The 17,195-nt window shown below is 46.3% G+C and overlaps 1 protein-coding gene and 2 non-coding genes across 3 annotated transcripts; 2 read left to right on the plus strand and 1 right to left on the minus strand.

Annotated features, from left to right (window-relative positions):
* Positions 1-6,742: 6,742 nt before the first annotated feature.
* On the minus strand, positions 6,743-9,068 carry LOC123431361 (patatin-like protein 2). Its single transcript, XM_045115170.1, has 4 exons — positions 8,685-9,068; positions 8,032-8,581; positions 7,763-7,933; positions 6,743-7,603 (listed from the first exon to the last, which is right to left on the minus strand). Exons 1-4 carry the CDS (start codon positions 8,996-8,998, stop codon positions 6,989-6,991), a joined length of 1,650 nt encoding a protein of 549 aa, XP_044971105.1. The 5' UTR covers positions 8,999-9,068; the 3' UTR covers positions 6,743-6,988.
* A 6,443-nt stretch (positions 9,069-15,511) lies between these two features.
* LOC123433712 lies at positions 15,512-15,592 on the plus strand. Its single transcript, XR_006625039.1, has one exon. It is a non-coding gene; the product is annotated as a small nucleolar RNA R12 (small nucleolar RNA).
* A 77-nt stretch (positions 15,593-15,669) lies between these two features.
* LOC123433684 lies at positions 15,670-15,755 on the plus strand. The gene has a single exon (XR_006625013.1). It is a non-coding gene; the product is annotated as a small nucleolar RNA SNORD24 (small nucleolar RNA).
* Positions 15,756-17,195: the final 1,440 nt, after the last annotated feature.

Below are 17,195 nucleotides of genomic sequence, written 5' to 3' on the forward strand. Positions count from 1 at the left end.
ATTTCAAATTCCTGAACTTTTTTTGAAACCGCGATCATTTTCCGAATTGTAAACATATTATGAAAAATGAACAAATTTAAATTCGTGAATAAAATTAGAAATTCATGAACAAAATTATAAAATTGTCCATAAATTTTGAATCCGCAAACATTTTCTGAATTATGAACAAATTTTGAAAAAATGAACAAATTTCAAATTCAGGAACAAAATTATGAAATTGTGAATAAATTTGGAAACCCCGAACATTTTATGAATTGTGAACAAAATTTTGAAAAATGAACAAATTGTAAATTCATGAACAAAACTATTAAGCTGTGATTGTTTTCGAATTATGAATAATTTTTGAAACTGTAAACATTTTTCGCATTGTGAACAAATATTGAAACCAAGATTTTTTTTTCAAATTGTGCACAGATTTTGGAACCGTAAACATTTTTCGAATTGTGAACATATTTTGAAACCTTCATCATTTTTCGAAATTTGCACAAAGTTTGAAACCATGAACGTATTTGGTATTGTGCACTAATTTTATATTAATAAAAAAGTGTAGAATTAAAAAAAGAATTAGAAACAAAAGAAACTGAAAATAGTAATTTTTGTTAAATATGGAACACATTTTTGAAAATGTGTTTTTTAATTTCTGAACATATTTTAAAAAAGAAAGAAAAACACGTAAAATTTTTATAGAAGAACGTAAAACAAAAAGGGGAAATAGAAATGAAAAAACAATAAAGAAAAACAAAATAAAACCAAGAAAAAGCGACCAAAAACCTGGGAAAAACGTAAAACATGTCCTCAGCCGTACTGTAAATGGGCCGGCTCAAGCGGCGAATAGGGTTTTCCGCTAAACAAAACACATACAAAGGTTGCCGTCAACAAAACAATGAACTTGCCGTGGTTCCATTACATAGTTACCATTCATGGCCTCATTTAGAAATTTTGGGGTCATAAAATCATGGCAAAATTGTACAATCACATGACAAGTACAAAAGTTCTTGTGTCTTGAATCCTGGCAAATTTAGAGAAAAATAATGACAAGTACAGATCGGCCTCATCTACACACCAGCTGAGTAAAAAAAATCAAAATAAATACGAAAAAAATTCAAGAAATTCCATTTTTTTTCTTGGTGGTACATAATTTCATGCGTGAGATTCACTCCATTTTTTGTATCATTTGAGCATCTGAACAGCTCTCGGCAAAAAGACAAAATTCGGGGTCTATAAAAATGTTTACTATTCATGCACTGTTTTTATCCGATTTGTCCTTTTTGTCGAGAGCTGCTCAAATGTTCAAATGATACACTAATTGGAGCGAATCTCACGCATCAAATTATGTACCACCCAAACAAATTGGAATTTTTTGAATTTTTGTACTATTTGTTTTAATTTTTTTACTGAACGGATGTAGATGAGCCTGGGCACCAAGACGCCTCTCTCACTTACTTATGTATATATCTCATGGTTCCAAGGCTAACACGTACAATGCCCGGTAATCTTCTCACTACGGGTAAAAACGACGAAGATGTTCGATGTTGCATGAGTTCTCGACGTTTCATCACAGAAGTGTCGTGGCCTGTACGATCATAGGTCTGTGACCTTGAATATGATGTATGACGCTTCCCATGGCACAGTTGAGCTTGTGCTACCCTAGGTATCATGAATATGTTTTGTTGGGATTCCCAACATGATCGATCACATCAAACTAGAAGAATACACGCAAGCGGAAAGACTTCGCCGAGGGTACGTATCGCCCCCGTCTATTTTTCTATTTATTTCTCTTGTCAACTCACGGTACAAGGTTATGTTACAAAACTCATGTCCATGATGATGCTTATATACACGCACGGCCGGACCATTGATTAAACCGACTCGAACTAGAACTCATGTATCTTTGCCGACTTAAGACACGACCGATCCTAGCTGAACTAGGAAACTCATCTTAAGTACACACGTACAAACCTCTCACTAGGAAACTAACAACTCATATCCGACTATACTAGGACACATTGATTGGACCAAATACTAGCTAATCCACTAACTAGGCAAGATTAGGCCAACAATCTCTCCGTAGGCATATTTTCTTAATCAAAATTATAAGCCAAAGTTTGACAAAGAAAACAAGGTGGCCTTGTATATAAAAATGGAGGGAGTATAAAAAATGTTAAACATCCTTAGATGCTAGCGGTCATAGTGACTCGTGTGAACGATGCGGTCTCCTCTCAACGTGGACGTCTTAGCCAGGAGACACATGAAATTAAGCGTTGGTCTTTGAAAGTCGCACATGAAATCAAGCCAAATTGTTGCTACCATTTTATGAGCCAAATTACGCCCATAATGGTTTAGGAAGAACTAAATTTTTTGTATGATAAATCGGGAGCAAAGATAGTTTTATGACTTGGAATGTACAATCAACCATACAAAAACAACAATGGGGCTATGCGAACATATTCAGGTCAAAGTTAGATTTATAAATGTTCTACATAAATTTAACTCAACAATCAGCATCAATTTATGACTTGAAATCATCAACTTCTTATAAAATAGTATAAGTCATCAATTTATAGGAAAGAAGTGCAACGACACTGCTCTATTCCTGAGTGTTTAATTCCTTCTTTCAGAAAAAGGATCACTAATTATACTAAACCTTTTTTTGGGCCAGTTATGCTGAAACGGTGTTGTCCCAGCCTGCTGCGACTCACCATCATTTTCTTTTCTTTTGAAACGTCTACACATGTGACATCACTTCCATACATGCACGAGGGCCCGACGCGATGTTTTGGTGGCATAGCGACCCTCGACAGCCACCCGGTCATAATAACCCTAGCCTCGTTCACCCGTAGATCTAGGCCTTTGACTTGCGTCGGATGGGCTTTGATGTTTCGGTGGCATAGCGACCCTCGACAGCCACCCGGTCGTAATAACCCTAGCCTCGTTCACCCGTGGATCTTGGCCTTTGACTTGCGTCGGATGGGCTTTGATCAGTGAACTCGTCCACCTGGTTACGATAGCTCAGCCCATAGGATCATCCGTGAAGACGGCCTGGGCCCAACCCACCACTAAATTTCCTCTGGCTTGACCCGACGTGCATGTCCCCCCCCCTCAAACTGACGGCAGCAGTGCCGTCCGTGAAGGGGGGGGGGCACACTCCGGAGCGTTGCGACGGGCGTCTACGCATGTCACTTCAGTTTCACACACACATGAGGACCCGACGCGATGTTTCGGTGTCATAGCTACCCCCGACAGCCACCCGATCGGACTAACCCTAGCCCCGTTGACCCGTAGATCGTGGCCTTTGACTTGCGCTGGACGGTCTTTGACCCGTGGAATTTTCCACCATGTTTCGATAGGTCAGCCCATAGGAACATTTAAGAACATCGTGTGAGTCCAACCCATCACTAGGTTCCCTCCAAGTCGACCCGTCGCGGCTATCCCCCCCCCTCAAAGTGACAGCGGCAATGCCGTCCATGAAGGGGGGACACAACCCGGAGCATCGCGACGGGGCGTCTACGCATGTCACATCACTTTGACACATGCATGAGGACCCGACGCGATGTTTCGATGGCATAGCAACCCCCGTCATCCATCTGATCGGACTAACCCTAGCCTCGTTGACCCATAGATCTAGGCCTTTGACTTGCGTCGGGCGGGCTTTGACCAGTGGACTTTTCCACCTCGTTTCCATAGGTCAGCCTATCGGAACATTTAAGAACATAGTCTGAGTCCAACCCGTCACTAGGTTCCTTCCATGTCGATCCGACGCGGCTATTTCCCCCTTCAAAGTGAAGCGGCACTGCCGTCCATGAAGGTGGGACACACACCCCGAAGCGTCACGACGGGTGTCTACCTACATCATTTTCACACATGCATGAGGACCCGACGTGATGTTTTGGTGGCATACCTACACCGGACAGCCACCCGATCGGACTAACCCTAGCCTCGTCGACCCGTAGATCTAGGCCTTTGACTTGCGTCCGACGGGCTTTTGACCAGTGGACTCGTCCACCTCGTTACGATAGCTCAGCCCATAGGATCATCCGTGAACACGACCTGGGCCCAACCCATCACTATATTTCCTCCGGCTTGACCCGACGCGCATGTTTCCCCCCTCAAAGTGACGGCGACAATGCCGTCCGAGAAGGAGGAAAACACCCCGAAGCGTGGCGACGGGCGTCAACGCATGTCAGATCACTTCCACACACGCATGAGGACCCGACGCGATGTTTCGGTGGCACAGCTACCCCGAGAGCCACCCGATCGGACTAACCCTAGCCCCGTTGACCCGTAGATCTACGCCTTTGACTTGCGTCGGACGGGCTTTGACCAGTGGACTTTTCCACCTCGTTTCGATAGGTCATCCCATAGGAACATTTAAGAACATGGAATGAATCCAACCCATCACTAGGTTCCCTCCATGTCGACCCGACGCGCATGTTTCCCCCTCAAAGTGACGGCGGCAGTGTCGTCTATGAAAGGGGGACACACCCCGGAGCGTCGCGACAGGTGTCAACGCATGTCAAATCACTTTCACACATGCATGAGGACCCGACGTGATGATTCGCTAGCATAGCTACCCACGAGACCACTCGATCGGACTAACCCTAGCCTCGTTGACCCGTAGATCTAGGCCTTTAACTTGCGTCGCACGGGCTTTGACCAGTGGACTTTTCTACCTTGTTTCGATAGGTCAGCCCACAGGAACATTTAATAACACGGTCTGAGTCCAACAAATAACTAGGTTCCCTCCATGTCGAGCCAACGCGGTTATTTCCCCCTCAAAGTGACGGAGGCACTGCCGTACATGAAGAGGGGCACACCCCGGAGCACCGCGACGGGCGTCTACGCATGTCACATCACTTTCATACATGCATGAGGACCCGATGCGATGTTCCGGTGGTATAGCTTCCCCTGGAAACCACCCGACCGTACTAACCCTAGCCCCGTTGACACGGAGATCTAAACCTTTGACTTCCCCCGGACGGGCTTTGAACAGTGGCCTCGTCTACCTGGTTACGATAGCCCAGCCCATCGGATCATCCGTGAACATTGCATGGGCCCAACCCACCAATAGATTTCCTCCGGCTTGACCCAACGCGCATGTTTCCCCCTCAACGTGACGGCGGCAATACCGTCCATGATTGGGGGACACACCCCTTAGCGTCGCGACGGGCGTCTATGCATTTTCCATCACTTTCACACATGCATGATGACCCGACGCGATGCTTCGCTGGCAAAACTACCGCCGACAGCCACCCGATCGGACTAACCCTAGCCTCGTTGACCCATAGATCTAGGCCTTCGACTTGCGTCGGATGGTCTTAGACCAACGGACTTTTCCACCTTTTTTCGATAGGTCAGCCCATACGAACATTTAATAACATGGTCTGAGTCTAACCCATCACTAGGTTCCCTCCATGTCGACCCGACGCAGTTATTTCCTCCCTCACAGTGACGGTGGTAGTGTTGTACATGAAGGGGGCACACCCCAGAGCGTCGCCACATGCGTCTATGCATGGCACATCATTTTCACACATGCATGAGGACCCGACGTGATGTTTCGGTGGCATAGCTACCCCCCGAAAGCCACCCAACCAGACTAACCCTAGCCTCGTTGACCCGTAGATATAGGCCTTTGACTTGCGTCAGACAGGCTTTGACTAGTGGACTCTTCCACCTTGTTTCGACAGGTCAGCCTATAGGAACATTTAAGAACATGGTCTGAGTCCAAGCCATCACTAGGTTCCCTCCATGTTGATCCGACACAGCTATTTCCCCTTCAAAGTGATGGCGAAAGTGCCGTACATGAAGGGGGCACACCCCGGAGCGCCGCGATCGGCGTCTATGCATGTTACATCACTTTCACACATGCATGAGGACCTGACGCGATGTTTCGGTGGCATAGCTACCCCCGAAACCACCGGACCGGACTAACCCTAGCCCCGTTGGCACGGAGATTTCGGCCTTTGACTTTCGCCGGACGGGCTATGAACAGTGGACTCGTCCACCGGGTTACGATAGCTCAACCCATAGGAACACTTGGGAGCAATGTCCGGTGCAAACCCACAGCAAGAACCCCTCCGTGTAGACCCGAAGCGGCCGTTTCCCCCCTCCCCAAGTGCTGGCGGCGGCGCCGTCCGTGAGAGGGGCCACACCCCGGAGACGCGTGCCGCCTCTTCGGACATGCCACCTCACCGTACGGCTTGTATGAGGGCCCGGTGCGACGCTCCGGTGCCATTGCTACCCCCAGGGCCCCCGTCCCTCCTAACCCTGTAATAGTTGAACACGAGATCTAGCCATTGACTTTCCGTGAGGGGGGCACACCCCGGACGTGAGGGGGGTCACACCCCGGAGACGCGTGCCGGACTTCTGTAGGCATAGTTGTTTTTGATTTTAATAAAATATAAGGACCTATATTCAAAGAAAATGACGACACCTCATTATCGTATACGAAAAAAGTACAAAGTACATATATATTCATAAAAAATCGATTTATATTTACACATGGTATAATATATATATATATATATATATATATATATATATATATATATATATATATATATATATATATACCTATATATATACCGATGCATAAAGGATTCTGAGCTCTTATACTAAAAAAAAAATCAATATAAATGCTAGCGGGTGGTGTAACCATCCGTGAGCACGTACAAATCCATTTGTGTTGGCGGGTGACATCATTGCCCGCAAGCATAAACCAAATGCAAGTAGATCAGTTGAAGAATTATTGAAACTCGTACACAAACATTCATACAAACGGCTGTATGCACCCATGCATTAATTCATCAATACTGAGTGCAAGCTACACATTTATTCAGTTACAATATAAATGTTTGTGTGTGCGCGCGTGTAGATAGATAGATAGATAGATAGATAGATGGATAGATAGATAGCGCGTGTAGATAGATGGATAGATAGATAGATAGATGAGACGTAGACACGCAACATGCAGGTGCAGGGTAGCTCTTAATTACTGCACGACGTAGGTAGGCTTGAGCCTTTTGGGCCTTGGCTCGACGACGGTGGCAATCTCGGTGACGCTCATCAGCAACATCGGCGGTGCAGTAGCCTCCCTTCGGCGCCTCTCGGCGACCAGCTGCTCGGCGAGCTTGGTGAGCGCCTCCTTATTGGTCCCCGCGCCCTTCACCGGCCGGTACTCCCTCGTCTCGCAGTCCGTCCGGTAGACCTGCCTGTCCAGGAGGTTCTCCCCGGTCTCGATGAGCTTCTCCATGCTGCTGGTGTCGTCCATGGCTCCAAGAGAAGGGTCCAGGTGATCCTCCTGGATGCGCAAGTAGTGGTCCTCGTAGCCCTGGGACTTGAAGAGCAGGGCGACGTTGTAGTCGACGAGGGAGCCGGTGGCGTACATGAGCGTGTCGACCAGCGGCTGGGTTTTGTTGCGGACGTTGTACATCCACGGGAGGACACCCCACCAGTTGCACTCGTCGGCCGTGTAGGAGTGGTTCACCACGCCGGTGCCGACGGAGAGGATGCGCAGCTTGCTGCAGTCCATGGGCGATAACCCCTCCACCGGCAGGTGCTCGCCCCGGTCGATCATCCTCCAAACCTCGTTCATCGCCACCGTGGTCTGCGTCGTCGTCGTGGGTACGTAGTTTGCATTAATTGTTTCAGCCAGTACATATATAGAACATTCGGTTTAAGTGATATATATCAATCGAATTACACAGATAGAATATATAACATTCAGTTCAAGTGAATTATAATCACATGCATATACCGTGCGTACCGGATTGTTGGCGAACATGCCGGCGTCAATTAGGTTAAACTCCTCCAATTCGAAATTTAGTGGACACAAGTTTATAATGTAGAACTTGTGGGCAGGGAAGAATGTTGGCGCGGCAGTTGCGGCGATGCAAATGTCCGAGAGGTTGGGGTTCATCACCCGATCCTGTTGCGCCTGTCAATGGTTCAGCAGCTCGATCAGTACATCCGATGACGATCAGTTGGTTCAGAAGCAGCGCAGTAATTAATAAGTAGCTAGCTTAGCTAGGGTACCTTAGAGGTGGAGAAGACCACAGGCTGATTGCGCTTGATGTCGAACGTGGGCACGATGACGTTGGTGACGGTTTCCTTAAGCTTGCGGTCGCCGAGTTTCCCTCTGACCACCTTGCGGAGCCCCTCGCCGTCGTACTTGGGGCGGAGCAGCGCGTACCTGACGAAATCCGGGTTCAGCAGCGTCATGCGCAGGCCCTCCACGAACTCCTTGATGCACTCATCGAAAGGCGTCGAGTCCAGCGCCAGACCCTGCGCACGGCACATCGCCTGCAGGATGGCTCCAGCATGTTCCTGGATGCAGTCCTCCATATTCGCCGGCGGCGCCTCATCGCCGTTGCTCGCTGCATCGTCAGGGTCATGGGGTGCCGCGGCTAGCTGCTGCAGGCCGCCACCGTTGGCGTGGATCAGCGCGTCGAGGATGGGGCGGAGCAAGGGCTCGATGGCCAACCCGACTGCGAGCATGTCGTGCAAGGACCGCAGGGTCTTGTTGTCGCCATCGTAGTACTTGATGTAGAGGAGCACGGCCTCCAGCACCACCTGAGCCCATGTCCTGCATGCACGTAACGTAGGTATAAGGTCTAGGGTTTACCTTAATTATCACACCGATCGATCGACGTGCATCTAAGTCGAGATGCATGCATGCATGTGCTTACGCCTTGTGCTCGTTTGTGAAGATTCCTGCACCCTCTTCGAGGTAGAGGTCGATGATCTCCTTGGCCGTGCAGAGTGGGCGGTTGTCCTTGTCGGGGGCGGCCAGCATGGTGGTGACGAGGGCGCCGGTGCTGGTGCCGACGATGTAGTCGAAGTAGTCGGCGAGCCTGGCCGTCGACGACCCCTCAATCCTCTGGAGCTCGGCTTCGAGGTACTCCAGGATCTTGGCCGGGATGAGGCCACGGATGCCACCACCGTCGATGCAGAGGATCCTCAGCTCCCCATCTTGCTTCGTTGCTGCAGCAGCAGGCGCCATTTGGATCGATCGCTCAACCTTGTGTGTTGCTGCTGCAAGTGTGGATGTGCTTGTTGCATATGGTAGCTGCGGTCTCGAGCCTTTATGTAGCCTCGCGGCAGGGTGGTCGAGGCATGCAAACCTCGTTCTTGGCCGTGTAGACGTTGATGGGAAGGAAGGAAGCTCGGTGCATGTGAACTAGCCTAACTCCATCTAGCAGGCAGTGCGAACAGCCGCGACTCAGTGTAAACTGCCGTGGCGACTGCATGCATATATAGCCTACATATATAGTCCAACCTAATTTCATTTTGATGGTAACACCTTGGTCCCAAGCCAATTAGTTGATGGGACGTACTGCCCACCCGAGTAGCTGGGCGTTTCCACATGAGAGATAAAGTAACGATGAGAGATGGGCAACTTAGAGCATCTCCAACAGCCGGCGCATCGCGCCGCGCCTAAAAAACGAGTTTGCAGCGCGCTGGTCGGCTGGTTTTGCGCGTCGCGCAGCGCTGGCTCCAGCAGTAGCTATAAAATGCAGCGCGCGCTGCTGTAGCAGCGCCCAAAATGCAATGTGAAACATTCATCAAAATGCAATAACATGCGAAATTTAACACAAACAAGTAGATGGTCATCCCCACAAGTTCATCCAACCAAGTTTTGTGACAATGCAAATAAGCTATCTATATGATGATACACTAATTGTTCAAATGTTCAAATGTTCTTTTTGCCGAGAGCTGCTATATGTGACAATGTCCTTTTTGCCGAGAGCTGCTCAAATGTTCAAATGATACACTAATTGGAGCGAATCTCACGCATCAAATTATGTACCACCCAAACAAATTGGAATTTTTTGAATTTTTGTACTATTTGTTTTAATTTTTTTACTGAACGGATGTAGATGAGCCTGGGCACCAGAACGCCTCTCTCACTTACTTATGTATATATCTCATGGTTCCAAGGCTAACACGTACAATGCCCGGTAATCTTCTCATTACGGGTAGAAACGACGAAGATGTTCGATGTTGCATGAGTTCTCGACGTTTCACCCCAGAGGTGTTGTGGCCTGTACGATCATAGGCCTGTGACCTTGAATATGATGTATGAAGCTTCCCATGGCACAATTGAGCTTGTGCTACCCTAGGTATCATGAATATGTTTTGTTGGGATTCCCAACATGATCGATCACATCAAACTAGAAGAATACACACTAGTGGAAAACGGGCCTTTGGCCGGGACCCTTTAGTCCCGGCCTGCCTCTGGGCCGGGACTAAAGGCCCGGCCACGTCGCCCCAAATCGCAATGTCTCCCTCGAGGCTTTAGTCCCGGCCCGTAAGGAGCCTTTAGTCCCGGTTTGTGTCCCAAACCGGGACTAAAGGGCTACGCGGGGTGCAGCCCGCATGTGCGCCACCTAAAGTCCTCTTCCTATATATAGCACAACCCCCCTCTCCCCTCTTCCTTGCATTTTTCTTGGATGGAAGAGTGTGGGTGTGTGCTAGCTCTCCATTTTTTTTCATGCACTAGAGGTGTTTGTTGAAATGTGTGTTAGAGCGATGCCGCTTCAGTTCACCGAACACAACTACGATATGAGATGCCTGAGCCACGCTTAAACCTCTTCCTCTTTATTTCTACTTATTCTAAAAGGTTAGCAACTATATTTCCTCGTTTAGACCTTGCCGCACAGCCGCTTACAGAGAAGGTGTGCATTCTTTTCGAGATGCAGCCGATGCGAACAAGCATGGTGGTGGCTTTATGTTTTGTCCATCTGTTGAATGTCGGAATGAGAAGGATTACACTTCCTCAAGAGTCATTCAGAGCCACCTGCTTCGGTCCGGTTTTATGTCGGGCTATAATGTTTGGACCAAGCACGGAGAAAGAGGGGTTATGATGGAAGACGGCGATGAAGAAGAAGAGAACGATGATGACAACTACCGATCTATGTTCCCTGAGTATGCTGATACCGCAATGGAAGACAATGAAGAAGAAGATCAGGATGAAGAACGGGAACCAGATGAGCCCGCTGATGATCTTGGCCGGGTCATTTCTGATGCACGACGAGGTTGCGACAGAGAAAATGAGAGGTTGCAGTTCGAGCAGATGTTACAGGATCACAACAAATTATTGTACCCAACTTGTGAAGATGACCAGAAGAAGCTGGGTAGCACACTGGTATTGCTGAAGTGAAAGGCAGAGACCGGTGTGACTGACTCGTCATTCGAAAAGTTGCTGGTACTGATGAAGAAGATGCTTCCAAGAAAGAACGAATTGCCCGCCAGCACGTACGAAGCAAAGAAGCTTGTTTGCCCTCTAGGATTAGACGTCCAGAAGATACATGCATGCCCTAATGACTGCATCCTCTACCGCGGTGAGAAGTACGAGAATATGGATAAATGCCCGGTATGCACTGCATTGCGGTATAAGATCAGAAAAGATGACCCTGGTGATATTGCGGTATAATCTTCTGACTACGGGTAGAAACGACGAAGATGTTCGATGTTGCATGAGTTCTCGACATTTCACCACAAAGGTGTTGTGGCCTGTACGATCATAGGCCTGTGACCTTGAATATTATGTATGACGCTTCCCATGGCACAATTGAGCTTGTTGCTACCCTAGATATCATGAATATGTTTTGTTGGGATTCTCAACAGGATCGATCACATCAAACTAGAAGAATACACGCAAGCGGAAAGACTTTGCCAAGGGTACGTATCGCACCCGTTTATTTTTCTATTTATTTCTCTTGTCAACTCACGGTACAAGGTTATGTTACAAAACTCATGTCCATGATGATGCTTATATACACGCACGGCCGGACCATTGATTAAACCGACTCGAACTAGAACTCATGTATCTTTGCCGACTTAAGACACGACCGATCCTAGCTGAACTAGGAAACTCATCTTAAGTACACACGTACAAACCTCTCACTAGGAAACTAACAACTCATATCCGACTATACTAGGACACATTGATTGGACCAAATACTAATCCACTAACTAGGCAAGATTAGGCCAACAATCTCTCCGTAGGCATATCTCTTTTTTCAATTTATTTTTGAAAGCCACTACGTAGCGTCTTCGGGTGCTGCGGTTTTCTTCACGCGCATGCAAACTAATGCACCAACATGACATCAACAAAGATTTCTCTAATGTTAAACTTTAAAAAAGTTTTATCTCTCAAACTATAAATCTAATTGACGATCCGCTTTCACCGTTAGCTTTCTCGCATTGAGATCTTCGAAACTAGATCACATATTGACATGTTTCGACAATATATTTTTTTCGTTGATAGTTGCCAGAATACTATTATTTACTTGTTACATTATTTGTCACATAGTTCTCACATTAAATTAACTTGGTTATCAGGTTTATGAATGTTGATATACCCCACTAAAAAACTTGAATCATTGTGTTTTTCCTGGCTCATGCATTTACTTGCTTATTGTTAGTGCTTTAATAACCACTTTTTAGCTCCACATAACACCGCAATACTTAAAAGGTATAAAATTATTGTCACAGTAACTATGTATATTTTTTGTGACAACTGCACGCCCGTAAGATGACAACTATGATGACATAAATGTGGCAACTAGGAACGACGAAAAAAAATCAACGAAACATGTCAACATGGGATCTTATTTTGAAGGTCTCGTCGAGATGAACCTAACGGTAAAAACGAATCTTCAATTAAATTATTAATCTCTGAGATAAATCATTTTTTCAATCCACATGCATGCATGTATGCATAGAGCCCATGCTGTTGTGGAGCAGGTTGAAAGCGACGGGTGTCTTTTTTTAATGCTTGCGCATGAACGCAAAGAAAGGACAGCATGCGGCGGTGCTAATTAGATTTTTTTTCTTTATTTTTTTAGGATTTCACCACATTGATTCATCTCTCACAGCATTTTGAAACTTGAAAACCAATACCATGTCAACTAATTTATAAAATAGTATTGACTCCATCTACTAATACAAGGCCACTTCACTTTTTTATGTCTAATTTTAATCATTAATTTTCTTAGCAAAATATGAGTTATATACCATAAAAAGCATGCCATTTGATGCATGTTTGAAAGAAATTTCTGATAATATATTTTTTGTGACATACAACCCATATTTTCTTAATCAAAATTATAAGTCAAAGTTTGACAAAGAAAACAAGGTGGCCTTGTATATAAAAATGGAGGAAGTATAAAAAAATCTTAATCATCCTTAGGTGCTAGCGGTCATAGTGACTCGTGTGAACGATGCGGTCTCCTCTCAACGTGGACGTCTTAGCCAGGAGACACATGAAATTAAGCGTTGGCCTTTGAAAGTCGCACATGAAATCAAGCCAAATTGTTGCTACCATTTTATGAGCCAAATTACGCCCATGATGGTTTAGGAAGAACTAAATTTTTTGTATGATAACTCGGGAGCAAAGATAGTTTTATGACTTGGAATGTACAATCAACCATACAAAAACTACAATGGGGCTATGCGAACATATTCAGGTCAAAGTTAGATTTATAAATGTTCTACATAAATTTAACTCAACAATCAGCATCAATTTATAACTTGAAATAATCAACTTCTTATAAAATAGTATAAGTCATCAATTTATAGGAAAGAAGTGCTCTATTCCTGAGTGTTTAATTCCTTCTTTCAGAAAAAGGATCACTAATTATACTAAACCTTTTTTTGGGCCAATTATGCTGAAACGGTGTTGTCCCAGCCTGCTGCGACTCACCATCATTTTCTTTTCTTTTGAAACGTCTACACATGTGACATCATTTTCACACATGCATGAGGACCCGACGCGATGTTTCGGTGGCATAGCGACCCCCGACAGCCACCCGGTCGGAATAACCCTAGCCTCGTTCACCCGTAGATCTAGGCCTTTGACTTGAGTCGGATGGGATTTGATCAGTGGACTCGTCCACCTGGTTACGATAGCTCAGCCCATAGGATCATCCGTGAAGACGGCCTGGGCCCAACCCACCAATAGATTTCCTCCGGCTTGACCCGACGTGCATGTCCCCCCCCCCCTCAAACTGACGGCAACAGTGCCGTCCATGTAGGGGGGCACACTCCGGAGCATTGCGACGGGCGTCTACGCATGTCACTTCAGTTTCACACATGCATGAGGACCCGATGCGATGTTTCGGTGTCATAACTACCCCCGACAGCCACCCGATCGGACTAACCCTAGCCCCGTTGACCCGTAGATCGTGGCCTTTGACTTGCGCCGGACGGTCTTTCACCCGTGGAATTTTCCACCATGTTTCGATAGGTCAGCCCATAGGAACATTTAAGAACATCGTCTGAGTCCAACCCATCACTAGGTTCCCTCCAAGTCGACCCGTCGCGGCTATCCCCCCCCCCCTCAAAGTGACAGCGGCAATGCCGTCCATGAAGGGGGGGACACAACCCGGAGCATCGCGACGGGGCGTCTATGCTTGTCACATCACTTTGACACATGCATGAGGACCCGACGCGATGTTTCGATGGCATAGCAACCCCTGTCAGCCATCTGATCGGACTAACCCTAGCCTCGTTGACCCATAGATCTAGGCCTTTGACTTGCGTCGGGCGGGCTTTGACCAGTGGACTTTTCCACCTCGATTCCATAGGTCAGCCTATCAGAACATTTAAGAACATCACTACAATAAATATGCTCATACAGGATGTTTTTAAGACGCCGTTGATGAATTCATCATAAATCTATGATGATTTCTTCCGAGATTGTCGTAAACCGTTTGAGGGGATCAAATCTACATATAAATTATGACGATGTGAGTCAAAAACATCGTAACCACATAAGATGAAATCGTCATAACTTTTACAACGATTATAAAAATGTCGTAACACTCAGAACCCTTCCCACGGATCGATGACATGGCGTCCATCCATCCATCCATCCATCTCTCCATCCCACATCCATCCATCCATCTATCTACAAGGAAAAAACTGAAAAAGAGATAACCCACCCATAGCCCAAAACCCTAGCTCACATCCCCCATCCCGTTCTTCCTCCCTCGTACCCATCTCCTCGCAGCCGCCGCCGCCTCCTCCTCGCCCGCTCCCCCTGCCGATCCCCACCTCCTCCCCATACCCTACAAAGAGACGGGGGCGGTGACCGGAACGCGGCGATGGGGGCGGCGCGGCGGGGCCTGCTGCTCGACCAGTCGCGCGGGATCCAGGAGGACCAGGAGGTGTACGACGACCACGGCGACTCGTCCGCGGTCAAGCATCGCCGCCGCCGCCTCAACCAGGCCAAGGAGCAGTGGTACGGCCCTCGATTGCCCAGAGGGTTCTCCGTCGCAGTGCACGTGCGCCGGCCTACCGCCGGGCCATCAGGCGCGCCTGCTTCGCCGCTGCCGCCGTTGTCCTCCGCGAGGTCCGCTCCCCTCTCCTCTACACCTCATCCTCCTATTCCAATGTAGAGCCCTGGTTTCTCCGTGCTGCCTGTGCCGCTGGGATTCATCGACGCGCCCTCGCCGAGTGTTCCAGCGCGGGGATTTTATTTTGTTTTTGTTTTGTTTTGGCTTGGATGGCGAGGGTAAAGAAGAAAATCATTCTGATTCCCATTGATTTGTAAAAAAATGAGATCTCTAACCAGCTACTACTGACTCGTCATCCAATCTACCAACTTTTGGATTCAGTAGTTTATTTCTTAATTGTTTTAGTGGTGCTTGTCCGTGTTTTTCATGGAGCCAGTGATGTTATCAAAATATTTGCTACTCTTGATGGGGCAACGACCCCATTTGATGATCACAACCACCAAGATCTCTGAGGCCCTTCAAATCATCTTTTATTTTTTTTGATGATTCTCTGTGCCTCAACATGGAAAGTCCTCGGATGCACCAATTCTAAATGATGGCAACTCAGCTGCTTCGTGCTTCCCTGTGCAACGTTTGTAGCTCCCCTTGTACTGACCTGCTTCTCCATGTATTGCTGTGAAAACAATATCATTGTTGCTTCAGATTCGGTTCAGGAAACACGAGAATGCATATGATTTCAGTAACATGCGTAGAGTTTTTTTTACAGCTTTGCTCTGACAACAAACCCAACATCATTCAGTACCATGTGTGGAGAATATATAAAAAAGGCAAAGAAAAGCTAAATCCGAAACTTAGGTTTCGTACAGGTAGTATAGTTTCAGGCCAATTAAGATTTCAGACCTTGGTGTGCTTCTTTTACATATAAGTCTGACGAAACAGAAGCAATATTGTTGCCATGGCTAATCAACAACAGGATGCGTGTGAGACAACCATACTGATAATCTAACTTAGTTTTTATCATGTGCTGAAACTTAAAAATCACCTAATGAGAACACCCAAGGTCATAATTCCATCCTGGCATCCTCCTTGTTTTTTGAAAAAAACTTTTGGAAAACACCTAATCTTTCATATATGTTCTTCTACTTCTTTGTTTTGATTGATTCCGTTCATTACCAATTACTGAGTATGATTTGTGTTCCTCGTGGTATATCCTGATTGGCGGCGTTCTTGCCGACATATATGTTTTTTTCCTGCATTTGTGATCTGATTTTGGCGACCATGTTACTTCGAATCTAACACAGATTACTTCTATTAGACCCTTGGATTCTCTGTATGTGCACTGTTCTTTTCCTATTATGTACAGTATCTATTTTGGCTCTGAATCGAATGGTTGATGTTGCGTTAGGCAAAACTAGGCGCGACACAGTTTTATTTCTTCCTACTCAAAAGTAAAAAGTGAATTTGGTGGATCTAGTATGGGAGATTATTCTTTGAATCTGCATATCTTTTGTGAAATATGTCATATGCAAACATCTCACCGCGTTTCTCCTGGTTCTCTTTAACTTTAATTGTTTCTTTTCACGCTTAAAAAAGGTTTATTTTCCTTTTAGAAGTTTGCTGTGTATCAGAACATGTTTGTGGACTTTAACTACTGTATTTCAGATTATGCTACCAACCAAAATCAAATAATTAATTCAAATACTCCACTGTTAGTTGCGATTACAGTGCAACAAAACAAACAACATCAACAACATGAATCTTGATGCAGTTTAGATGGTTTATCATGTGCAGATAGCCAAATACATGCAGGCTGTGGCGCCCATCAGAAAATAATGATGATAGTGCTACTGTGACTTTTAGTGTTTCTTTGTGGATTCTTGGTGTGGCTGTGGCTTCTTTTCTTGCTTGTTGAGCTCTCTGTTCCTGCTTACCTACTTGTGGTTGGCGCCTTGGCTG

This window comes from Hordeum vulgare, chromosome 2H (assembly GCF_904849725.1).
Source record: "Hordeum vulgare subsp. vulgare chromosome 2H, MorexV3_pseudomolecules_assembly, whole genome shotgun sequence".
NCBI classification, from domain to species: domain Eukaryota; kingdom Viridiplantae; phylum Streptophyta; class Magnoliopsida; order Poales; family Poaceae; genus Hordeum; species Hordeum vulgare.